The 27,145-nt window shown below is 35.1% G+C and overlaps 2 protein-coding genes across 3 annotated transcripts; both read right to left on the bottom strand.

The window, feature by feature from the left end:
- Positions 1–1,796: 1,796 nt before the first annotated feature.
- Positions 1,797–11,296, bottom strand: LOC145587368 (protein CIA1-like). 2 transcript variants are annotated; one of them, XM_081644101.1, is made up of 11 exons: positions 11,149–11,296; positions 10,262–10,514; positions 10,015–10,161; positions 9,324–9,542; positions 9,119–9,180; positions 7,271–7,336; positions 7,114–7,185; positions 6,493–6,555; positions 5,267–5,336; positions 3,829–3,912; positions 1,797–2,189 (listed from the first exon to the last, which is right to left on the bottom strand). In XM_081644101.1, the coding sequence occupies exons 2-11, from the start codon at positions 10,439–10,441 to the stop codon at positions 2,118–2,120; spliced, it is 1,035 nt and encodes a 344-aa protein (XP_081500227.1). In that variant the 5' UTR covers positions 10,442–10,514; positions 11,149–11,296; the 3' UTR covers positions 1,797–2,117. The 2 variants fall into 2 exon arrangements, with proteins under 2 accessions (XP_081500227.1, XP_081500226.1); XM_081644100.1 differs by having other exon boundaries at positions 10,262–10,553; positions 11,149–11,290.
- A 7,625-nt stretch (positions 11,297–18,921) lies between these two features.
- Positions 18,922–23,860, bottom strand: LOC145589367 (reticulon-like protein B8). Its single transcript, XM_081645902.1, has 6 exons — positions 23,721–23,860; positions 21,942–22,130; positions 21,637–21,817; positions 21,405–21,546; positions 20,335–20,404; positions 18,922–19,369 (listed from the first exon to the last, which is right to left on the bottom strand). The coding sequence occupies exons 2-6, from the start codon at positions 22,123–22,125 to the stop codon at positions 19,200–19,202; spliced, it is 747 nt and encodes a 248-aa protein (XP_081502028.1). The 5' UTR covers positions 22,126–22,130; positions 23,721–23,860; the 3' UTR covers positions 18,922–19,199.
- Between the last annotated feature and the right edge of the window lie 3,285 nt (positions 23,861–27,145).

Raw genomic sequence — 27,145 nt, 5'->3', positions numbered from 1 at the left:
TTTTATAAGACGTCTCAACGTGTATTTTTTAAATATATGATTTTTATGAATATGAAATTAAAGTCGGTAATAAGCAAACAAAAAAAAATTGATGTGATCTGATTTGATGAAATTTTCTAATATGATCTAGTTTGATTTTTAACAAGAACAAGTAAACATTTTTTTTTTTTTTTTTTTTGCTTATTCCATTCACAAAATCACAACCAAATCCTGAGTAATTTACTAGTGTTAACAAAATAATAATAGTAATAATAATAACAATAATAATAATAATAATAATAATAATAATAATAATAAATCTCCAAATTTTCAATCCTTTTCTTCTTCCATCACTTAGATTTTTCTCTAAGAACAAGAATTGCAATCCTATGATGGCTAACCCAGTGACAAAGTCCATTTGCAATCAAACATTGCCTAATCGATTACCTAATTGTATTTCTTATTTGGATTATCTATTTGTATCATTTGACATATGCAACAGTTTTATATGCATAACACTTCAATCAACGTAAGTGTATAATATTGCTCTAATCATAACTGAATCTAATTTTATACTAGTACCATTTTGGAGCGGATTGATATTAATGGTCAGATTATTAAAAAATAATCAAAGTATGGATTATTTTGGGCGGATTAGACAAAGGTCGGATTATTCCGGGCAATTGTTTTATTTTATTTTTCTAGATTTTTTTTATTATTTTTTATTTTTTGAGATATCGCAAACTATTGGATGCGTCCACCCGCACCCAATAGTGCACCCAATAGTTTGTGTGTCCCGTACTTCTTTTTCTCTTTCTCTTTCCTTCTTCTCTTCTCTTTCTCTCTTCTCTGCTTCTCATTGTTTCTAGATCTAAATTAAAATCAGATTTTCACATCTCTAATATCAACTATTGAATCGAAATGGTGGTGGTTGCGGTTTAGTGGTGGGTGTGAGTAGGGCTGCGTAAATTGGAGATTAATTAGAATTAATTGATTGTTGTTGATTGTAAATTGCAGGGGCTGCTGTTGTGGTGGCTGGATTTTGAGGTTATTGGATTTACAAGAGGAGTATATAAGCCAACAAAAGGAGTATATTAGCCAACAAAAGATAATTATAAGCCAACAAGAGGAGTATATCAGCCAACAAAAGATATATATAAGCCAACAAGAGGAGTATATCAGCCAACAAAAGATACATATAAGTCAATAGAAGGAACATATCAGTCAGCAACTGAAGCGTATCAGCCAACAAATAAAGTGTATCAACCAACAAAAGCAACAGATAAGCCAACAAAATAAACATATCATCTAACAAAATGAAACATATAAGTTAATAATTAAAATATACATATCAGCTAACAAAGTAAATATATCAGCCAACTAAAGAAACATATAAGTCAAATTATGTCTGATATCAACCAACAAAAGAAAAAAAAAACATATCAGCCAACAAAATAAATATATTAGCCAACCCAAAAACCATATCAGCCAACAAATGAAACATATTATCCAACACATAAAATATATCAACCAACGAGTAAAATATATCAGCCAAGCCTCCCACACCAAACAGTTTGTGCGTCCGTACGCACACAATACCTTCTCTTGAGATATATGCCTAACACTTCAATTAACATTAATTTCAAATGAATTTTTTTCTTTTCTTTTTTATTTTTTTAATTTTTTATTTATTTATAAAGTATATTGGTTCACTGTTGGTAGAAATTAGATTAATGGCAAGGAAACTCACTAGTTGGTTTATTAGAAATGATCTAAAGTATTCAATATACAGTACAAATATTCATGTCAGATGATGATAAACTCATAAATCCCCAACAAAACAACATTAATAAATCGCTAGGAAGACACTTCTTAGCACTTCACTAATTCTCAATCAAAGAACCTGATAAGATTTACAAATCTTCACCTAAATCCTAATGGTTCTGTTACACACCAATAATTTTTGGTATAGACAGTATATATAATTATATATCTATATTAACTTCGGAATTGAGTTTACATAGGAATACATGTAGCTTAGCTACGACTCCAACTTGCAAGGACAGAAAAGGCAGCCACATATAGAGTACAGAACGAGGAAACAAGGCAAAACAGGTTCTTGATCTGGAGAAGCAGAATCATGGTGTAGATGCATACTCCCATATCTTAATTGTTCCTTCATCACCTGCTGAGGCAAGCAACGGTTTTTCCTGCATGACAATAGTGCATCAATCCATGTCAAGAATATCAATAGTTGGGCATGTAAATTATACTTTATTGCCCGCCCATCATCTGGGGTGTCATAATTCCAAAGAAAATTATTAACAAAAGAGGATGCAATAACAGAGCCAATCAACTATGATGATGTTGCACCATCTGAAACCTGCACTCTTATCCCCCTTTCATGACCGATCATGGGAAGGTCCCACAAACTATAGAAATTAAGCATACAGGATCACAAAGATGGTAATAGGGATGGCCCAATGTCCAAGGTAAGGCTACACTCTTGCATCCAAATTAGATATTGGCACTCTCATGATGTATGCCAGTTATAGCTCAAATGTGCTTTCAGCGGACCTTCAGAAAACATTTTCCTAACATATCTAATCAGATAGGGGTGGATTGCCCAATCTGCTATTGTATAATTTGTAAACCTTTGCATACAATATTGGAAGCATGTGTGTTTTTAAAGCTACAAAGAAACAAGAACGAAGGAGACGTCATGTCGAGGCATACAGTACAAATTTACTGATTTGTTAACACCCCCCACCCCACCCACCCCCCCCCCCCCCCCCCCCAAAAAAAAAAAAAAATTCCTACCTTCCCAAACATCAAAGAGCAATACACAAGCTTCCAAAAGAAAAACACACTCCACAATCACACCGTGGCTAGGACTGAAGGCCACAGCCAACATGTGGAAAGCAAAAAAGGACACGAGGTTTATGTGGTTCGGTCAATGAAACCTAATCCAAAGGTGGAGATCATGGGAGCTTTTCTTAACCTCTAATGGAGAAATAACAAGAGGATTACAAGGAGTCTTTTTAATGTGGTTCAATTTGATGATCACCCAATGGTTCCTTTTATAACATGATGAAAACCTAATAACAGCATAAATGATTCCACAAGAATCAACCTTATAGCTGTCTTGAGCAAGCCATGGAAATTGAAAAATGGGACAAAACTACACACTTAAGCAAGCCATGAAAAGTGGCTGGGGCATTACAGCCATACTAACCCAAACAGCAACAAAGTGCAACGAACCCAGAGGCTCAGCCACGTAGCATAATTACATATGCGAGGAAGGGCAAGAAAGGACACAGAGCGCTGTTAAGAGAAGAGGAGGTAGTGGAGCAGCAACAATTTCAGTGAGCAGCAATAACAACAAATGACTGCTGTAGGGGGGTAGGCGTATCATTGGCAGCTTTTGTCTGATTGTAATTTTGGCTGTTTTATGTATTTATAAAAAGGGGAAGATGGGTAGGTCTTGTTGGATGTATTGGCATTGTGAGACTAGTGGCCTAAAGTCACCCTTTTGAGTGTAGTGGCCTTAAGCCACCACCATTGTAAGAAAGTTCTGATCTTTGAATGCATGAAGTAGTCTCCTTGCTTCCCTTAACTTGATTTTTTTTATTAATTTCATTCAATCTTTTTGCTTGATTCTGTAGTTTGTTACACAAAGTACACAACCTATACCTAACATCTGTTCCCACCTCAACAGTCAAACCACCCCCCCCACCCCCCCCCCCCCCCCCCAAAGGAAACCCAACCCCACTTAATCAGTTTGCCAGATTTGCACTAACATGTTGGCCATTTATAGGGAAAAAAAAAAAAAAAAAAAAAGGTTTTTACCGCAGGACTCCATTGTACAGAATTCACATCCATTTCATGAGCCTTTTCTTTCTTTGATAGTAGTTTGTACATGGGGCCATCTACCTGAGAAGTACAAGAACAGAGCAAATCACCACCTCAGATGTGTAGAAAACAGGTTAACTTAAAGCATAATCCACCCAGTTAAAAAGATAGCTTGCAATGTGTGCAATTTTTATGCTAGGCTTCAAAAATATAGATAAATTTAATCACCAAAACATCACCTCATAAATGCAAAAATATATTTCATCTTCATGTTCAATTGAGAAAATGCCCAACAGAACAAGTGAACGTCAATTCACCATCTCAAACTTACAGAAAAAGTTCATAAATTAAATTCACAGTTCAATCCAGCTTCTTCTGGAAGTAGCAAAGCATATTGCAATCCTTCTGAAACAAATTATTATAAAAAAAAAAGGTGCCACAAAAACCACCTAATTAAAGCACACAGACCCTCGTCATCTCTGTGTTCAGTAAATTTTCATTTAATGCAACTGAAGTACTTTTAAAAATAAGGACGAAAGTAAGTTTTCCATCCATCGAAAAATATCCCTATATCAATACGAGGTCAATAAAGTTTATGTTCTCATGCTTTCTTCTCACTTCCATTTTTAGGCCACTCTAATTGATGTCACCACACACGATTGGTTACTGTTTTGTTTCCTTTTTTACGCCTTCTCATTTCTCGTCCTCTTCCTCCTAATTAACCTTTGGAAAACAATGTGATTCCCTTTCTGGGAAAAATATTAAAATGGAAAAAAAAACAAAAAAAAAAAAAACTGCAAACAAAATTTCTCAAATTCTAACTCATTTACAATATTAGCTAAATTTGAGATCTTTCTCTTAGTAACAGTAAAATTCATACAGAATAAATGAAAATTTAAACACCTTGGCGATTGATAAAAGAAATCTAACCAATTTTTACTGTCTACACCAGCCACTTTCTATCATCAGAATACTTGTCATTGACAATATTGGCTTGTGAATCAATTAAAGCTACCCCCATAAATGTAGTTGCAGGAGAGCAGTTGTTACAATGTTTGAATTCATCAATTAAAATGCCTGTCTAACATCTCAATTTAAATTACCCATAACCCAACCAGTCAATGTAAAATAATTTTACAGGCAGATAGCAAGCTACTTGAAATGACAGTCTTCTTGCTTTCTTGTGTGTATCTAAAGAAAATACACTAGAAGGGCATTGCTGGAACTAAATCTACCAAAACAACAGTCCAAAGCCTCCAGCATCAAAGGAACTTTGCTTTAATGTATTAACTTCTAACACTGATGAAAGGTGGTATGAGAGACATTAATTCAAGTTCATGTTGTAGCCTCATTTGTATTGATAACTTGTTTCTATACCCCTAGAGTCACAAATTAGTCACTAAAGTGTAAAGAGAAAGCAGGAGATATAGCATACCAGCCCATCATTATTCTCAATAAACAAGCGTATAGCATTATCTGCAGCCCCAGTGGCAATTACACCATTCCTACAAAGCCATAAGTCCTTGATTAAAATTAAATAATAGTGATGAAACAAAGGGGAAATAACAAATAAGTGACAAAAATCTAAGGCAAACATCAAGAGTAAGAGATGAATATAGAATACATATACTAGGCATGAATAAGCATCTTCCTAAGCATGGTGATTAAGCTTAATAGAGCCTCGTTGCATTTCTGTTCAAGAAACTCGGATCAATATGTTTGCATTCTTGTATTCTTAGTTACACATCATTCTGTAGTCTGGACAGCATCAGTCTATCAATGATACAGGAATTTCGAAAATTGCTGGTTGCTAAGTAATAAACAAGAGTCTCTATTCTATGTTTTAATACAAAGCATTCAGAAAAATAAACAAATAAAACCAAACCAGCCAAACAAGTCATCAAATCAATCCTGTAAAAAATTTACTGCACACTTGCAGAGTTAGTGTCTAGTATATTAAATCAACATCATAATATAGTTCTATTATGCCTTCTAGAGTTTCTACCAGAAGAACACATGCACGTGTACAGGAATCCTTCAAAAAACCTAAAGAACAAACAGTATAATATGATGTTGCATTATATTTATCACAAACATTATTAAAAAGTTGCTTTTGTAAATTCGATAAACTGGATGCAACTGATCTATGCAAAAGAAAAAAGGATTACACATGCTTAAACTTTGAAGATCTACGAGCCTGCATTAATAATTTGCTTCAGTGTCACTTGCAAATATCAATATTTTAAACCTTTTTTGCCCATTGCCCCATTATATAAAACCCAGCAAATAAAAAGAAGTGTTCAAGGACACTTAAACTGTTTGTTTGGATAGCAAAGTGGAAGAGAAAGGGAAGGGAGAGATGAAGAAGGAAGCGGGAGGAATGGAAGGGGAGGGAGAAGGTAAGGCTACATTTTCCCTCCAAATCTTTCCATGATTGGAAGGATTTGGTTTATTAAAGAGGGAGGGAAAATGAATCTTTCCATTTCTCTTCCCTTCCCTCCTATCAAAAGGAACCCAAAGAAGGGAGGATAATCCCTTCTTTTCTCTTCTCTTCCTTTCCCTCCAATCCTCTCAATCCAAACAATGTGTAAATCATATACACCCATACAAGAATTAGCAAGACCACATAATAACAAAGGTTCAAGCAAAACAGAATACAACCTTGACCAATGAACTGAAAAAATCGTGCGATCGTGATAGCCTGAGATAGTGCAAAGGTGTTTCCTGCAGTAATGTAACAAATTAACACAAAATGTCAAGATCTATATACCGAAAAAATGCTGCTGAACAAGGGCAGAAATAGCAATAACTAATAAGTGAACACACTATTCACACATTGCCCTTCAACTATTCATTGTACTTTTGCACAAGGAAAAATAAACATGTGGGCCCTTTTTAGATTTTTCTTGATTTATACTCTTAAAATAATCAAAATTTAATTATTTAGTAAAGTAAAAGGTGTGGGTTGGGATGTGTTGCGATAATAAAAGGACAAAGGATGCAAAATCTAACATTACATGTAGCCTCCACTTGTTAGAACTTTAATCGGCTAATTTAATGGTACATTAGAGCAAATCGAACATGATGACGTCATCTAAACCATGATATTCAACAGTTTGTTAATACCAAAAACTCGATAGTAAATGAGCTAAAATCATTCTAACTAACTAGATATAGGCCTTCCTGAGTTCAGCATGGTATTGACCTTGATAGAAACACACACAAGCATCCATCTTAGTATCTCAAAGAAAGATAAATAAACATCAATTACGATTTTCTTACCAAGGTGCAAAGCCATCACCAGATTCTGCATGCAGGCTGTCAGTTCCCCACACTTTAATAGTAAGATCATCACTGGAGAAGGAGTTTAAATAGCACATTAGCACAGCTATATTAATGCTTGAGAAAAAATTGGTCAAGAGAAAGGGTCACAGCGTACCTACAGGTTACCATTTTGTCACCACTAGCATTGAAAGACAAAGCCCATACTGTTGACGTATGCCCACTGAAAATGCACAATAGAAGTTTAAATAAGCTGAGAAGAATTGACTAGCATAGGGGGAAGGGGCACTTTAATGCAGATTAACTGTTCTTCTTATCTTGAAGAGGAAGACAGCTAGTTAGTTACGAGGTTTAAGAGGGAAGGGAAGTGAGAAAGGCTATAATTAAAAGAGAGGGAAGGAGCAGAAGTGGAAGCAAAAAGTTGAGGAGAGTTGTTTTTCTCTATTTTGTTTAGCTTTGAATTTGAAAGTGTCCAGCCACTACAAGGACTGGGATTGTTAACACCACTGTTAATGACTAATTAGCATTAACATTACAACCATCTATCAAATTTTCCCCAAATTCTCACCCTCTTCCTCATTCCTATAAATTTGATTTTCCGTTCTATAACAAAACATGTTTCCTTGAGGATACCCGTAATACCAACAGAAATATAAAACATGCAAACATTAACGAAGCTTCCTATACAGCTTCCAGATAAACAAAGGCGTCATGAGAAGGCGGAAGGACAAAGGGAAATGACTAAATTTTCATATCAAGCAGCAGTAGAGCCATCACAAAATTTAGAACATAAAAATTTGCTAAACGACCAAATAAGAAAACACACCATGTCAATAAGTGCACAAGAAAGGTAGTATTAGCTTGTATCTAATGATTAATAAGGAAACACACTTTTTCTCACAATTTAAAGATTTGATATGGCAACCACACAATGCTCTTATCTATGATTCATATTCACCAACTTGCCTAGTCAAATCAGACAGAAATTAAATACCACTAGAGATCTGCTATAGAAAGAGCTGAGTAGTCACTATAACATTGACAACAAAACGTCCTTAACAGTATCAGTGTGCAAGAGTTGACAACATATGCCAAGACAAAAGCAGACACAACTCACAGGACAAGGTATAGGCATTGAACACATACTGAAAAGTCAGTACATTGCCACACGAGCTTTAGATGATTCAGTATAGACCAGAGCAAGAGAGAAGGATGGAAAATGCAAAACCTAACTCACGAATCTACTATATCTGATTAAACTCATCTGATTCCTCACAAAACCCCTGAAACTGTTGTATCACAATTCTCAGGAAGAAACAACCTTAAATAACCCTAGGAGCTCTCAAGATTCAATTTTCCCGAGTTATAGCATATCAATTTTGCATATAAATCCTAACTAAATCAAGCCCAATAATCCCTGGTCAACTCAGAGAATCCACTGGAATAATATGCTCAATATATGAGCAGACTGCATTTGAACCACAGACACCACAGAATCAACTTTAAGGCATTACACCACAATATCTTCATCTTGTTTTCCCTTCCAGAGCCCAGAAAGAAAACTTGCAGCAGATCCAAAACAGTACCCGGTATTCCCGATATACAGCAAATTGACGCCTCCGGATACTGAATGCCGTCCCACAAAGAAGAAAGACATGTGAATAATACATGCTATTGGAATCACAAAATTAGCCACTTTTGGTCTTTTCCTTCAGAGTGTATCACTAGTGTTGAATTTGATCACCCAAAGCAAAGGTCCACACAAAAGCTCTCACATGAAATGTAAATGGCAGGAGTATGCTTTCCAAAAATTTGTGAATAATTAATTCAATGCATAACGACATGAAATGATGGCAAAAATTATGCTCATGCTTAAATCAACATGTAATTGAACATACTACATTCTGTTGCTGAAGTATGCTTTCCAAAAATTTGCGAATAATTTGTTGAGGAACACAAATTTTAACACAGAAGATAACACTAAAAATGACACAAAGTCATATACCTGCTGGCCTCATTTAGTGTTTGAACACAATGCCAATCATCATCCCCATCTTCGGCCCATATCTATCATAATGAAAGTAGACTATTATCATATGAATCAAATCCTAAGATTAATGCCTAAACTAAAATCATTACTTTGTATAAGATATAAAACCATTGTTGATACGCATAAAAAGGCTTGCACATAATAAAGAAAGAGTTTGTACCTTGATACTATTATCATAGCTACAAGAAAACAAGACATCCACAGTAGGGTGCCACTGGACCATTTTGACATCCTGCGTATGACCTTGCAAAACTGACACACACTCAAATTCATTTCCGGGCTCAACCTCCCATATCCAAACAGATTTGTCTCGCCCACATGTAGCAATTAAAGACCCGGCTGCATTCCAAGATACACTTTTCACTTCATTTTCATGACCCTGAACAAATTACATGCCAGCATAACTCTATTATATACAGGCAGAACTGAAAGTAGGTATCAGTAAAATAAAATAAATATATATGTAAATAAAAGAAATGAAAAAATGGAATATAAAATTATGCAATTGAGCATTCAATCAAGTATAAATTTAACTGTTTCAATAATTTACACTCTGGAATACAAGAACAGGAGTTTTTAGTCGATCAAAAATCAGTAACCACAAGTCCAAAAAACAAGTCAAACATAATACAGTGTAAAAGTGAAATCAATGAATGCTCTAGAAAGTTAGCATTTCCTTATTCATATCTAAACATCATCAACCATTACAATCCCACCTACATGTCATAGCTTATAAAATCTGAAGTTGAAATCTCACCCATTACAGCTCTGTTTTATTCAAGTAACTTTTCCAACTTATCTTATCTGATTATTAAAAATTACTCCGTATTTATCTAAAAAGCAATGAATACCTCCAAAGTTGAGATGCATTCAAAATCACCACCAACATTTTCCCAAATGGCAGTAGTAGCATCAAAACTAGCAGTAGCCAACATATTCCCTGAAGGTGACCAAGAACATGATCTGATAGTTCTCGTGTGTGTTTCCTCCAATACTGCCTGCATAATAACACAGCCCACATTGTTAACGATTAAGGGTCGTCTAACATGAATTGCCAGAAAGAAACATCCGCTGATATTGGAACAAAAAATCTATTACCTTGCAGTGGAAGGAAGCAGAGGAAGGAGATTGTTCCCAGATACGAACAGTCTTATCGCCGCTACAGGAAGCGAGAAGATTGGTGTTTGTGGGGTTCCATGCGAGGCCCCACACTCGATCTGTATGACCTTCAAGGGTTTGGACATGTCTCAGCTCACCCGTTTCGTCAATTGAATTCATCTTCTATTTCAACTTGTGACCTTCAAGGGTTTTAATTTTCCAGTTTTGATTGATGATGATGGCGACGTAATTCCTATAGAAAATGTTCTCCTTTATAAATATAACCTTGGATCTGTTATCACATAAATGCACTCTAAACTTAATGTAGGACAGCTTAGTTTTATTCAAGTTTCATTCTTGTAAAATTACTCCTATTTTAACATATAATTCATGACAATATATATATACTGTGCAACACCAAAACAAAACGACAAATTGTATATCATCTAACACTCCAACCCGTTAAAAAGTTCACATTTTACAAACTGTGGTAATAATCCGCATTTATTTCTAAACCCCATTAACAAGCTACGCCAATAATCTGCATTTAATAAGTCGTAAAATCTCTAAAAACCCTAAATTACTAATTTAAAACCTTAAACCCAGGAAGTAAAATCATCTTTGAAAATCAAATTCAGAAAGTTTAATATCAAACCCAAGCAAGTAAAATCAAATTAAAAATCAATTGTCAATGGGTTTAAAAGTTTAATATCAAATTCAAAAGAATTAATAAATATCATGAGCTTCCAACCTCCAAAATTAGCATTACTTGTGAATAAAAGCAGACAAATTAAATAATTATTCATACGATAAAGCTTATACTACGAGCATAATATAAAAAGAAAAAATATAATAATTTTTGTAAAGATGGAAGAGTTAGAGCTTACTTTGAAACTGTGAATTAGGGATTTGAGGAAAGTGAGCGAATGAGAGACTCTAAAGTTGGTCAGTCTCCGATCGCCGGAGTTCTGATCGTTTGCCGTCTGGGTGGATGTCGTCAGCCGTTTGCTCAGTATATAGAAAAAAAAGTGTAAGGTTGGGCTATAAGGTAATTTGGTTTGGGCTTCTAAAAAAGTGTAAGGTTGGGCTATAAGGTAATTTGGTTAAATCAGATCACATCGAAAAAAATAAGTTCAAATCAAATTTTATAGGTAGTTTTTTTATCGCTAAATATCTTTAATTTCGTAATGAAAAAAATTTATTAAATTAAATATTAATTTAATACACCTTATTACGAATCTAATAAGACCCCACTCGATATATATATTTATTCCTTATAAATTATCGTACATTTAAGGTTAAATTTTGATCAAAGTAGGTTAGTAATTTTTAATAACTATCTATAAAATTAATACTATATTATATTTTTTGACTTTCATATGTTATAAGCACATCAATTGAATGTTGAATACTTGAAAATCAACAGAAAAAAAGTAGAATAAATCACACTAAGAATAATAACATGTGTCGTTCTTGGCAAACAAGTATTATTGAAGTATTCATAGAGTACTAATCTATTGAAATTCTAATAATTATAAATTATTCAATGAAATAAAAAAAGCATCATTTGATGATTTGATATTCACATTTCATTGTTTAAACTTGTAACTTCTATTACATAATTAAAAATAATCGAGAAAAAATTATATAATCTTGTTGTAATAAATGTATATAGTACATAATATTTCTTTCCTTAAAAAAAAAGTCCATAAAAAATTACTTTTAATTTTTTTGCTAAAGTTTATAGTTATCAAAATGTTTTATTTTGAAAAGATTCAATAAAATCTTCTATTATACTTTGTAGGAAATTAATACTTTATATGTTTAAAAATATTTGCTTTTTTTTTAAGTAATTTTTAAAAATAATTTTAAAAAAAAAACAAACTAAGGACACGCCAGAAGATGACACGTGTCATTGCTGGTGTATCTTATAGTATATAATATATAGTTATTGATTGATTATTGATTAGATAATCAAATCAGATTAAGCCAAATTAGATAAGTTCATATCATATCATACCAGATCTAATAAATTCAGATCAGACCAGATCAGATAAACAAAAATAAGGTGAACTAAACAAGTCCTAATAGTTACTCTCCTTCCTAGGGATGGTAACCAATCCGGATCCGACCCTACTCCGCCCGATTTGAGGAAAAAAATTCACTCCGAGTTCGAGAAAAAATTACTCTGAGTCCGACTTTGTTAATCTGACTCTAAATCCTACAAAAAAAATCAAACTATGACAAATGTCCAACTCCGACGGATTATCCGACTCCAAAGGATTGTGGATTTGGGTGTGGGTCGTGGTGGCAGTGGCTGTGGGTGTGGGTTGCAAAGGCCCAAATAACCCAATTTCTCAAAGTATATTGAATAACCGAAAAAAAAATTCAGAGCCGAGTCGGAGTCAGAGGCCAAATATATCGGAGTTGGAGTTGGATTTAGAGTCAGATTTAACCTCCGACTTCCTATAGGGTCGGAGTCAAATATAGCATAACCCACTCCCAGTCCGACCTGTTGCCATCCCTACTCCTTCCCCCTCCTCATTTTAAAAACTATTTTACTATATTTCAAAATATTTACTTGATATACAATTATTTATGGATAACTTTGTAATTATAGCTAGGGATAAAAATTACATTGTATTAATGGAGGATGAAATTCGAACTAGCAAGTGCAACAGAGAAATCGAGCTCACAAACAACGTTAATGGAGGAAGACGAAAACTCATAACCTTTGAGGTTAATCATGCCTTTCATTTTTCTATTTTTTTAGGGTTTTTGTTTAATTTGGCGACAAAGCCACTGCAAATAAAGTGGTGGAGATGGTGAGTCACGAGGAGGAAGCTTCAATTCAATGGATCCATGTAATTTTCATGGAGGAACAAGTTTGAATGGAGGCAAAAACTACGGACAATGTTAAAAATAACTTTAGTAATGACTAATGAGTTAAGTGCGCTTCCTTGTTCCTTGCATTTCAGTTGAACTATTGGATAAACATGATATGTTTATCAAAATAATCAATTAAGTCGCCTCGAAAATTGATAAGAGTGATTTTGTACATTGAAACAAAAGTTGTTTTCTCTCTAGTACAGGGGCGATCATATGTTTTGACCTTTCTTTTATAAGTTTAAAGCTTGGAGGTAAACATGGGCACGGGCCGTGCCCGTGCCGCCGCGGGCCGTGCCTGGCCGTGCCGGGGTGGGGGCCGTGTCGTGTCGTGCCGTGCCTGAAATTGGCACACCCTAGCCCACGGCACGGCACGGCCCACGTGCCTAGCGGGCCGTGCCGGGCCGCGGGCCAAACCGTGCCTCCTTAATTTTTTTTATTTTTTTTTTAAAAAAAAAAATAAATGTTAAAAAAAAACGAATTAAAAACAAAAATGCATATAATAAAAAAAAATACTAGTGCGATAATCCGAAAACACAAAAAATTGAAGAATAACTTATTTTATTATATGACGGTAGTCGGTACGAATGTACGATAATTCAATAATACAAAATTACAAATAAGTAATGATAATTAAAAATCGTACAATAGTGTATGAATATTGAATAACTTCATTTATTATACGGAATACGAAGTTCGATAATACAAAAAGAATACAATAGTGTATAATGTAAATATGTAATCATGTAATTATTATTGGTCGTCTTCGTCTTCGCCTTCGTCTTCATCTTCGTCTTCGTCTCCTAGAGGTTCAAGTTCATCCGCCAATTGAGTGGATTGAGAAGTATGAAAACTAAAAGAAGTCGACGTTCCTTCATCGTCGTCGTTTTGTGCATAAGTACGATCTTGAGAACGAGTTTCGGCATCCAACCAATCCTTGAAGCAAACACACATTTCAAGTGTTTCGGGTTTTAGTCTTGTTCTTCTATCGTCTAGAACTCTTCCCGACGCACTAAAAGCTCTTTCGGAAGCAACGGAGGAGACTTGGATAGCAAAAATATCACGAGCCATTGCCGACAAAATTGGATGTTTCACGGCTTGTGATTTCCACCAATCGAGGATGTCGAGGCCAAAGTTCTCTTCATCGTCCATGCCTTTCATGAAGTCGTAACTTAAGTACATTTGCAACTCCGAAACATCGCTTTGTGTTCTCCTAGATGATGATGATTCTGTACCTGAATACTTAGACATCAAGTTAGCAGCTTGTGCAAATAAACCTTTGGCCCGTTTACTTACATTTTTGGATGTTTGAGAAGGGGCAAATCGAGACACGGTTCCATATTTACTTTCATAAACATTATATAAATTAAAAAACTCATCCGTCACCTTATTCTTAAAAGTTTCAACATCATCTTCAAAATTCATGTTACTATAATAAATATCAATTAATAAAAAGGTGCCATCATATTTTTGTCTAGGATCTAAAATAGAAGCAAAAATATAAATCATAGGAATATCGGTGTAATATTTACGCCATTTATCCTCCATGGATGGAAGATATCCACGATAAACATGTTGTGATCGGTGTTCCGCAAAAAGTTGTGCAAGTAAACATGCATTGCTAAGAAAAGAATGAGCACAAGGATTATATACAGAAGAAAAACAATGTGTCATACCATATAGTAATTGTAAAAACTGCATATATTTTTTCACAATTAGCCCAATCATCTTCAAGTAAAGCATTTTGTGGAAATTTCATATTATAAAAAAGTGTTAAATGAACCTTGTACTCGATTGCCCGACTCAACATTTCATAGGTGGAGTTCCACCTAGTTGGACAATCCGGTGCTATTTTTATGGTTTTTATCCGTTGTTGCCTGCAAAAAGCTTTCCATTCTTGATATCTCATGTTAGAGCTATTAATAGTGCAAATAGCATTCCTTATTTTGTGATAAAATGGACCAATTGCTTGTGTTCCATCCTTCACACACAAGTTAAGAACATGACAAATGCATCTAACATGAAGTGCATCTCCATCTAATATAACATCGTTCAATTGGGATTTGACCAAATTCGCACTATATGTCATAGAAGTTGCATTATCGAAAGTCATAGACATGATTTTATCCCTAAGACTATATGCATCAATAGCTTCCATTAAATGATGTGAAATGTTAAGACCGGTATGAGGGTATTCAAGCATTTTGAAATGAATGATGCGTTTTTGTAACATCCACTCATTATCTAACCAATGACAAGTAACACATAAATAGTGAAGTCCGTACCCACCATCCCATGCATCGGCGGTTAAAGAAACTCTACTAGGAAGATTAGCTAATTCATTTACTAATTTCAATTTGTACTCTAGATAAGTCTTCATGGCAGCAGATCGAACGGTTTTTCGGGAGATTTTTTTGTGTTTTGGTTGTAGTGCTCGGTTAATATAGTTGTTGAAGGCATCATTTTCGGCGAAAAGAAAAGATTGTTCTGCATGTACAATCATTCTCCCAAGTTCATCCCTATCTCTCTCGTAATTGTAAATGAAACCTTGTGGATGGAATTGAGAAATTTTAGGTTGGGTTGGATCACTAGATGGTCCACCACATTTTTTTGTATGTCTAGTAAGGTGTCCCGTCCCTCCCTTGGTATCGGCCGAGAAAATTTTACCACAAGTCCGACACTTGCATTTTTTTCCATCTTTACTTAATTGATAATGTGCCCAACATTCACTCTTTCTTTTGGTTTGAGCAAAATCCTCTTCGGTACACCACTCTAATATGTTAGGATTTTGGGTGGATGGTTCACTTGACCCGGAGGCTTGTGTTTGGCTACCTTGGGAAGGAGGAGGAGGAGGAGGAAAAGGAAATTCATATTGTTGAAATTGGGTTTGTTGAAATTGGGTTTGTTGAAATTGGGTCCAAGGAGCCATATCATCCATTTGTTCTTGCCCTCCCGTGTTTTGGGGATGAAAGAAAGGGGTGGAAGTGTTTGGAAAGGGCATGTTAGAAGAGGGAAAGGGAATGTTAGGGGGGGGCATAGACATTGAAGTGTTTGGGTTTGGTGATTCCCTACGTTTTGACTTGGCTTTTCTAGAGGAGGAGGAAACGTTCTGGTTTGATGCCATGATTAATTAATAATAATAACACAACTAACAATAACAAAGTAACAATTAACAACAATGAGATCAATGAGAATTAATTAGTAAGTAGTTTTTATATAAATTAAATTTTCAAAAATAATTATAATAATAGTAGATTACTTGGATCAATGAGATCCCAGGTAGGAGAGGTTAGGATCGACGTTGTCCAGAGCCCAAATCCCGCCTTAGACAGATTTCAACAATCCAAATAACCCACAATTAAAATAGAAAGTAGTTTTTATATAATTAAGTAGTTCCAAGAATACAATAATAATAATAATAATAATAATAATAATAATAATAATAATAATAATAATAATAATAATAACAATAATAATAACAATAACAATAACAAATTAAAATAAAGTTGAGTTAGATCTTACAATGACGCTTCAATGCTTTCCCAAATTTATAATTTCTCGAACTTATAATTTCCCGAATTTTTAATTTCCCGAATGTAAATATAACAATTTTTTTTTTTTTTTTTTGGTAGTAGACTAATAAAAGTAATAATAGTAAAAATGTAAAATTTATAAGAGAGTAGGAATTTTTTTTTTCTTTTCACAAAAGAGAGAAAGATTGTATGATTTGTAGGAATTTGAGAATTGAGAATTTGGGAGTAAGAAAATTAGAGAATACGAGAGAAGAGATGAGTTGATGAATTGTGAAAATTTTGGAGGAAAATATGAGGTATTTATAGGGGATTTGGGTGGGAAATTGGGTGGAAAAGTAGCCGTTTATAGCTGTTGGAAAACGGCCATAAACGGCTACTTTCCAACGGCCATAAGGCACGGGCCGTGCCGTGCCGGGCCGTGCCACGTGCCGTGCCGGCGGGTCGTGCCACCGTGCCGGCCCTCGTGTCGGCCACCATGCCGCCCGCCGTGCCACGTGCCGTGCCCGTGCCAGCCCCAGTTTTTTTGTTCACGGCACGGCCCACGGCCCACAGGTGGGCCGCCTTGCCGTGCCGTGCCGGTGACCGTGCCCGTGCCGGGCCGTGCCGGAGTCGTGCCGGGCCCGTGCCGCCCGCGTGCCGGCACGGCCCGTGCCCACCTTTACTTGGAGGAATATTAACAATTATGAAAATGTTACATGTAATTTTGGTATGTCAAATTTGTTTGGCAAAAGCTAACAAATGCTCTCGGGACGTTGGATAAGATAGATAAAAGTAGAAAAATCAGATTAAAATTAGCATTAATAACATCGATCGACGCGTGGTATTAGCATGCATTTCCAAATTAATACCACTTTAGAAAATATTTTCAATGCTTACCGAATGCCTCGGGACGTTCGTTATCGAGATATAATTTGTTTTATAAGTCGAAGTCTCATAGGACCTCTGTAGTATTTGACCTAGCTAAATTTGAAAAGGTATTTAACAATTAGGAAGATGTTAAAGTTAAGTGCAAGAAAAATGTAAATACCAAAGTGTGAGAAATTATAATGACTATGTAAGCCTGTAAGGGAGAAGTGAGTAACCGAGCATATTGTACATGTGATGTACTACATGGCATAAACACTAGTAGACTACTAAGTATGAAGTACTTTTTTTTTGGTAAGGTAAGAAAAAAAGAAAGAATTAGGACCCCTCCTCACGAGGGGCGATCCTAAAGTATCTGAGGTGAGGATGGGGTACAAAGCTGAAGAGGTACAAAAAGAAATATCCAAATTGTCGGTGACAAGATGGCCAACATTTGCAATCCAATCTGCTGCTCTGTTTGCTTCTCTGTAGACATGCCAAATTTTCCAATGGGAAAATCTGCGAAATAGGATCTTGATATCTACTATAATGTGATCAATCTGCCACGAGGTCGATCAAATACCGTTCATTGAGTTGACAGCGAGGAGGTTGTCCCCTTCAATTTGAAGATCTTGTATTCCTTGTTGGAGGGTGAGGATAATTCCCTTGTGAAGACCAAAAGCTTCAACTACAAAGACATTGGTGGTTCCAAGGTTGAAAGCTTGTGCTGCAATGGGTTTACCGTCACTATCTCTGATGATGACTCCTGCTGCTGCTGAATTATTTTTTACCGAACCGTCGAAGTTGAGTTTGAAGGAGTTGAGAGGAGGAGCTTCCCATGCAACTAATTGTGGGTTAGGGTGGTTTGGGTGAGGAAGATGATGGGTTTGGGATCTCTGCATTAGAGACCCCGAGCTTAAAGAGGTATCTATGAGAATGCGATAATTCCATTCTTTGAACGCAAATTGCGCTTGGTGGAAGGTTCTAGGGATGTCAAAAGTCTCATTCTTAAAAATAATAGAGTTCCGTTCTTTCCAGATACTCCATAAAAGGAAGATAACCTTTCGGAGGGACTAAGTATGAAGTCCTTGTATCGGTTACTTTGTATGAAATATTCACTTATACAGGCCTTTAGTGTGCAATTGTTTACTGGCTAATTTTATTGAAACTGTAATTCATAGGGAACAAATTTCTATTCCACATACTCTTATTATCATTGCACATAAAAAAAAAAAAAAAATTTTAAAAAAAAGGCAAAACGGGCCTCAACAGCATGAGCTTTTGACAAGGTACACATAGCAACATAAACTTTGACTAGTAGTTGTAAAGGAACAGCACAAACTTCTTCATAAGGTGCACAAAATATCATAAAATGAAACCCAAATGTAGTTGGATCAATTGTAGTTGCATTTAGAAATCTATTTGCATCAAATAAATTTATATCAGCGATAACATTACAGATTTGCATACAATAGAATGTAGTACCTGACTCCTTATTCCTGAAAGAGATAGGCCAAACCGCCAAACCTTTCAGGAAGAGACTAATGTTTATCTAGCATGAATTTCCATGTACATAAATGAAAGCAGAAGATCCTGCTAACAACATATTACACAAGAAGATCTGACAAAGGAATAATTGACAAACAGCTTACGATGTACACATGTATCCCTCTTTCTTACTCATGTTTCTTTCCCCAGTGCCTTCTGGAAGGAAGCTTACTGAGAACACGAGCATCAACCTTCTTGTAATGGTGAGTCATTTGGTTGATGAGATTTTCCACAAAGCCATCAATCTGATCATCATATTTTTCATACAGAACTGGTAGTGTGTGTGCAGCAACAAAACCTGATGCCAAGGAAGATAAAGCCAGGACTATTCAATGAGTAGTGAGATAACAGAAGCAAAACAATATTATAGCAGCTTTTGTCATGTAAGGCAATACAAATTCTACATAATAACTAGAACAGTTTCTAACAACTAATTAGAGTAAGAGCAAATGAGGATCCTTGGAACATTAAGATTTAAACATAAGAACACTATGACGTGAACTAACAGGTAATATACATAATGTACAGGGGAAAAAGAAAAAAAAAAAAAAAGAAGTTAATGAGTGTTGTAAAGGAGTGGGATAGTGGAGGGTAAGGCAGAAAGTGGCAAATAGAGTTTTAAATTGACATGATATACAAGAAAATTCATGCATGTCACCAACATCTAGTTGCTCAAAAACCAGTGGAGTTGTATAGGCAGATTTTGAATTCAGGCATCAAATGACCAGTAGACATGCTGTTTATTTGGTAATATAAGCCATGTGGAATTTTGACAGTTAATTAAAATGATCCCTCATGTTAAACCAAGAAAATCATCGAGTATCACAATAGAGAAGATAAGTGAACAAATGACTCAAACATGCTGATGTGGACTTTACGAATTATCCAAGACAGGTGAGCAGAATGCAAATAAGGATATAAAGTCAACTTAGGTTACACTGGAATAGAATTAAGATTGAGAAATAGACGGATATAGAATTGCACCACTTACTGTGAGAAGCCTGAGAACAAGAAAGAAATATTTAGAAGATATTGACTAGTATACTGTGGGTAAGTGCAAATATTAGTGTTAATAAAAAAAAAGTTCCTAATGTCCATAATATCATGTCAATAAAGAACCACAAATGTTCAGAGCATCCAAAAAGCAGGGACTAATGGACATCTAATGTAGTCTTTTATGACCCGATTGACAAACAATCAAAACATTGCAATAAACTGAAGCCAGTGATAACTTATATTACATTAAGAGTCAAAAACTCTTACCAATATAGATAACAGTTAGGAAATTGCACCAGCTCCCTATCATAGCAGCAGCCACCAATCCTGATACAACCTAAAATGACCAAAGTCAAACATTGCATTTCTTTTACAAAACTTAATTCTGGTTGAGTAAGAAAAAGGAATGAACAGAGGAGGTAATAAGAAAGGAAAATTGAGCATGTGCAATGGGATAAGTCCATCAATCCTTGACGAGTCGAAAAGAATGTACAGTGCATGAATATACAGAAAGAAAAGCAAAGAAATTGTACACTGCTTTAAACTAGATTTCAGCACAACACTGAAACAATGTACACATTTTAAACAGAACAAGAAAGAAAAAAAATTTAACCAGATAGCGATTGTGTACTAATGCGAGTCTTCTTAATTTTTGGAATCCTAGCTCAGTAGAATTAATGGTGACATTCCCTATATATAGGGGTTGTACCATAGTAGGCTACTCATGCTGTATCCCCAGCTTAAAAAAGAGCCTCATGTGAGGACGGAAAATTAGTAAGAGTTCTCATTGATTATGAGTGAGACTGTAGAGAGCTTGAGAGTTCTCAAACGAGTGTTATTTTAGTAGCTATTGTTTGTTGTTGGTAATAATATTAGTAGGGTAAAAAAAAACTTTCAACAAAATATAAACCTTTTTGTTGGTATTGCCATCATAATACCGGTGTTGTTGTATAAGAGACCATGAAGTAGGAATGAAAAAATTGAATAGACCATTTTAACAAAGAGCCAATGTAATAAGTTCAGATGAACTAACAGACTAACAGAAGTGAGACCTCACTGAGTCACATCACTACTAAAGGACCCACTAAATAGAAAAGGAACACATAAACAAAGCAAGATTCAACATAAAAGCTGCAATTCAAATGAGCCTCAAAAAGTTTTAGATTCTTTCAGAATTACTTTCTACATCCTCATATATAAACAGGCAAGCCTTTCAGAGGTCTGTCCAAACCAGAAGTGTGAGAAACTTGGGACAGAAGCTGAGACAGTGAAGAGGACTTCACAGTAGATCATCAGAAGATTAGATAAAGGAAAGAAGGAGCAGATATATTACACACCAGAGCAAATTGCTTTAGATTCCCACTGCAAGCAATATTTTGAAGATACATTAAAACCCGGTTGACTTCTTTACCAAATACCCTGCCAATATCAGCAAACCACTCATCTGGCACTTGAATTCGTGGGACTTCAGATGGTGATCTGTAATAAAGAGTTACAGATTGTTTCAGACCTAATGGAAAACTCAACTAATAATAGTGCCAAAGAAAAATAAAACTTGACTACAATAACCTGTTCAAGAAACCAGAGGCATTTGACCAAAGAAACTGAGCAAGCATGCCCAAAGCCACAGCAAAGCAAGCAAGGGACAGAAAATTGTAATTCAGCCATTCAAACATCACCCAGGTAGCAGTAGCACCAGCTAAAACACTGCCAGAGATTTTCTTGTTCCTCCATAGCAAGACATCAGCAGCTGCTCTTACAAACAAGATAAAATGTTGGACATACTCAATCAATCCCTGACGTTGAAGGGATATAACAAACAACAGCTCAAGTAAGAAGACAAGAACAGGAAAAAAAAACAAGAAGAGCCTTACATTTTCCACCTCCCAAAACTTTATGCACAGGCTCCTGACGCCCAAAAAGACGATTAAACTTAGAAGCAACAGGATTGGATACTTCCTCCTCAAGAAAGGAGCCAGAGTTCTGTTTTTGAACACTATCAGAAAATGATTCCATTATATTGTTGAGAAGATTCTCAGGTGAAATATTCTCAGGCATTTTCCCTGCACATCAATATAACCAAGAATATATCAGACAATGTTCCTTTCACTTCATTAACAAAGAAAATTTAGTTTAGGAGTAAAATGTGATTTCAACTCATTTCAGACAGCTAATACAAACAAATCTAGTAAATCCTAAATCTGTATAAAATCCAAATTTCCAATCAATCTATTCAGTATGCCTCATCCTACACACCTTTCCAAAAAAATACAATTTACTAAGCTTTACCAAATGGCCATTGTAATGGTCTCCAAAGTCCCATAAAATGATTGCCAGAACTTTGATTAAGCTTTTCTTTTTCTTTTGGCCATGCTAATGTCTATTCAAAGTATAGCTCGCATATTGCAAAGACAAAGTGAGAATATTTTAGCAGCTTAATTTTCAATGACAAAGCCAATCCATCCCCAGCTTGAATGACCAAAGCTCAGACTAAATCATTGACATCTAACCAATAGTCTCACTACTCCGCCACTTGTTTTTCACAAACTAAGCATCAAAATACAAACGAATAAAATGAATTGTACTTCAAAGTAAATAGATTAGGCAACTAGATAACCATTTGAAATGACAAGCATAACCATTTTGCATTGTAAACCATTATTGATGCAGTCATCTAGTGCACTACAACAAGCTAGGCACCGTGAAAAGGTGAAAGTGTGCTTAAACTCGAGAAGATTAACACTCACACAATCACTCCTAGAAGACACGAAATTTTCAGCAATTTTGTCAAAGCAACCTTATCCCCCCAACAAAAGTTCAGGACTGCAGTTTAGATAAATCTCTCAATCAATAACATCAGTTTTAAGGTGCTAAATGCTACTAGTAGATATCATCATATCAAATACTCATAGAAAGGATTCATATATCAAAAATCATAATGATGACTACTTTTACATTAAAATAAAAATAGTAGCCACTTTTAATACAAGAAGGTGGCTATCTATCTAATGTATAAGAAAGCAAAAGAAAAAGCCACCCTAGAAAGGCACCTGTAAAAGAAGTCACTCAAAGTCTCAAACCCAAATACAAAGGCTAGTTTGAAAAATTGAAAAGTACGACTATGTGGGATAGCATAAATAAATATAATTATAAAAATAATAGTAAATTTTACTTTTTCTTTTGTGATCTGTTGTATTTTAATTAGAAAACTTGTTCTCAATAACTGTAGAGTATCAAAGACAATGATAATGATTTTTAGCAAAATACTTCAAAATCCATTATTGAATTGGAACAAACGAAGCAGTAAAAACCACATACCCTACATCAAATCATAAGAAATTCAACAACAAATACCCATTTCACAAGGTGGGTAAAACCGTAAAACCCAGAATTGACCAAGACTAACTGAAGGAAAAATAAAAAAAGAAAAAAAGCATTTTTTTTTTTTTAAGAACCCCATTTCACAAACTGATAAACATTATAAAAAAAAATTACAATCAAGCCAATAAAATTGAACATAGAAGCATGCAAATTCAGGGTAGTACTACAAGTGCATAGAATATAAACAAAATCTGAGATAAACCCAGTAAAGCAAATGAAGAAATCAATAAAAATACAGGAAATTAAAGAAAGAGAGAAAATGAGGAACGAACCAATGAAATTAAGAAGAAGGGGTAGATGGGGAAGAGTTGGAGGTTAGTTGGTTTTGGTGAAAGTGCGGTTAAAGTTTGAGTTTCTTCTTCTCTGGGAAAATTCTGAAAATTGTGGTTTGTATAATTGAATGATGACAGTGTTGTCAATAAAAAAATTAAAGAGATTGTTGGTTTCATGGAAAAGTATCTCATGTTTTTTAATCTCACGTTTTTAATCTCATGTTTTGGCGTCTTGATTTGGACCAATTATTCTTATTATGCAGCTATCTATAATAACCACGTGTGTGCCTCTTCTCCTCTTGGGAATTGTTTTTTTTTTTTGTGCCTCAGCTGTTGGTCGTCAATTATATCTGTTTCGACTTAGAGCAACCTTAACCATGAATAAATAAAATTGTTTGGGTTACTATTAAATAAAATAATATAAAAAAAATTAGGTGATGGTGAATAGTGGGATGAACAAGTATAAATGGTTTGGTTTTCCAAACCATTCATGGAAATTGTTTGTCCATCCATGAGATTATAATATTATTATTTATGTATGTATTTTAATTTTTAATAAAAGATAAATTGAGGTGTGATAGGTGAATAGTAACATGAACACTTTTTTTTTTATTCATGGTTAAGAGGGGGATTTTGGAAATTATTTGTTTGGTTTATATATATGAGAGAGAAAATATCTTTTTAATGAATATTAACATGAACAATTTTTTTTTTTTTGTTCATAAATAAGGATGCTCTTAGGCCCACAAAAAAAACACTCGTTCGTTTAATTTAATAAAGGGTAATGTTACATATAAGCATTAAATACACTTTTAAAAATTATATAAAATTAGAAATTCATGACAAAAACACACGTAAATCAGTGTAATTAAGGTTTATATTTTTATGATTTTCTAACTTTTTACGATTTTCTAGTGTAACTTTAATGCTTATATGTAACCTTAAAGGCTATGTATATCATTTTCTTTTAATAAAAATAAGTAATCATAAGAATGAAAAATATAATAATAAAAAAAAAATTTAAATAATTTCAGTTCAATAAAATTTTATTGTAATAGACAAAGTAAAAAAATTCTAAGAAAATTATAATAAAACCAATATTTGAAAAATTTAATAGAATCAATACTATCAATCAATCACCAATACTAATATACTAAGGGGCCGTTTGGTTCGCACGAGGGAATCGGAATGGAATGAACAAAGGGAAAGGAGAAGAATGGAATGAAAATACCCTTTTTTTGCTTTGTTGTTTGTTTTTAAAACAAGGGAATCAATCCCACCACCACACCACCACCACCACACCACCACACAATTCATATAGTTTTCATCATTCCCAGCCACGAAACCCTCGCCGACCCTCCCCCTCCCCTCACCGCCCTTCGCAAACTCTCCCCCACCACTCGCTGGGCCCAAAATGACGAATCTCACCCTCGAAAAACCTCCCTTAGGGTTTTCGGAGGTTTTTCGAGGTAGGGGAGGGGTTTTTGGGCGGCGAGGGGAGGGGGTTTTGGGCGGCGCGCGTTTATCGGTGGGGCGGCGAGGGGAGGGGAAGGGGCGGCTAGGGTTTCGCGGGTGGTGGGAGAGAGATCGGGGCTAGGGTTTTGCGGGGCTAGGGGTGGTTTTTGCGTGGGAGGGGAGGGCGGCGAGGCTTGGTGGAGCGGCGGCGGTGGTTGGGGTAGGGGCGGCGGTGGTCGGGCTGGTTTTCCGGTGGTGTTGGTAGGTGTGAAGGTGGTGATGTGGTGGTGTGAAGATGGGTAGGGAAAGGGAATGGGAAAGTCTAGAGGGGGTGGGGAATGGAGTTGGAAGGATTTGGGGTAATGGGGAGGGTAATGGGAATGATTAAAAGTGCTAAACAAACATCAACGAAGGGAATGGGGCCAGTTGATTCCCATTCCCTTTCCTGATTACCCCCAATCAAACGGCCCCTAAAATAATCCCCATCCCTATCCCCAAAGTACACGTGTTGCATTTGTATTAAAAAAGTTTTTTGGTCCACCAAAAAACTTTTTTTTTCCTCTTTTTTTGTTCATGAAAATTAATAACATGGCTAATATTAAAAAAAGAAAAAAAAATATGCAACCTAAAAAATAGAGCAACAATAACAACTTAAATAAATAAAATATTTTTTTTGTGTATTCCCTTTTTTTTTTTGAGAAACGCGCCGCAAAGATAAAATTAATCAAGGGACAAAGTGTCCGAGAGTACATAAGGAGCAACATTTGCGGGACAATAATTTACCCAAACTTGCTCGACGCCAAAAGGCACCACTCTTGCAAGATGGTGTGAGCAACAAAATTTCCCCCCTTTTGACATGAGACCACTCAAAAGAAGCAAAACTACTACTCAAAGACAAAATATCTTCTTGGACATTATCAAATCGGTATAGAAAATTGTAGCATTGGAAAGACGGGTAATTAGAATTAGGTAGTCCGACTCTAGAATCACATCCCTCATGTCGTATCCCTGAGTTAGTCTGATAGCCATTGAGAGAGCCCTTCCTTCAGCCACCTCTATAGGCCAGAACGCCTTCACCCTCCTTACGACAGACCATAAAACACCACCACTGCTGTCTCGAGCAACCACACCCATGCCAACCCACCCCTATAAGTACTCTACATTACCGTATTCAATCTATAATAATTTGATAACATAAATAGATATTTCTCAAACTTATAGTAATTTATAAAAATAATTTTTTTTCTTGTGAATATCCGAGCATTGTTCGGGCAAAGAACTAGTTATTTTAAAAATAGAAAAAACTTAAGGAAAATCTAGAGCGCCACATCAACCTTTTTGTTTTCATTTTTTTTATAAATATTTTTCTTCAGTTTCATTTAGACGACGCTTCATCAGTTTACATATACATCCCTCCGTTCAACAACTTCAGTTTCTCTCTTCGTCATTTAAATTAAGGTTTGAGTTTCATCTTTCTTATGTTCTTCCTACTCCAATTCTAAATTGTAGGTTTTAATTGTAATCCTCTTCACCAGTTTTGAATTTTAGAAGCACTAATTCCTGATTTTGTTGTTTATTAGTTTATTTTTGGTAAGATTTTCGTTGGTAAATGTATTCTCAATTCATTACTTTTCAAAAAAAAAAAAAATATCTCCTTAAAGATTTTATAATTTAACCTCAAATTTAATTTTGATTGTAGCTTCTTAATTTTTCTGATTTTGTTTTTTTGTTTTTATTCAAAAAATATGAGAGAGAGGAAAATTTGGCCTGATGGCTGATTGGCATTGTGTGATGCAGCAATTTAGAACAATGTATTGCAAATATTTTTTTTTTTTTAAATGTTTCTTACAATTGTATATGTCTTTTATCCAAGTTTGTGTTTCTCCTGTCAAAAAAAAGGGTTTGTGTTTCTTAAAAAAAAAAAAGTACGAGTACCAAATTTACTGTCTATTACTTTGTGACTATTGTAT

This window comes from Chenopodium album, chromosome 17, assembly GCF_948465745.1.
Source record: "Chenopodium album chromosome 17, dcCheAlbu1.1, whole genome shotgun sequence".
NCBI lineage: Eukaryota > Viridiplantae > Streptophyta > Magnoliopsida > Caryophyllales > Amaranthaceae > Chenopodium > Chenopodium album.
This window is presented reverse-complemented; position numbering and strand designations above follow the sequence as displayed.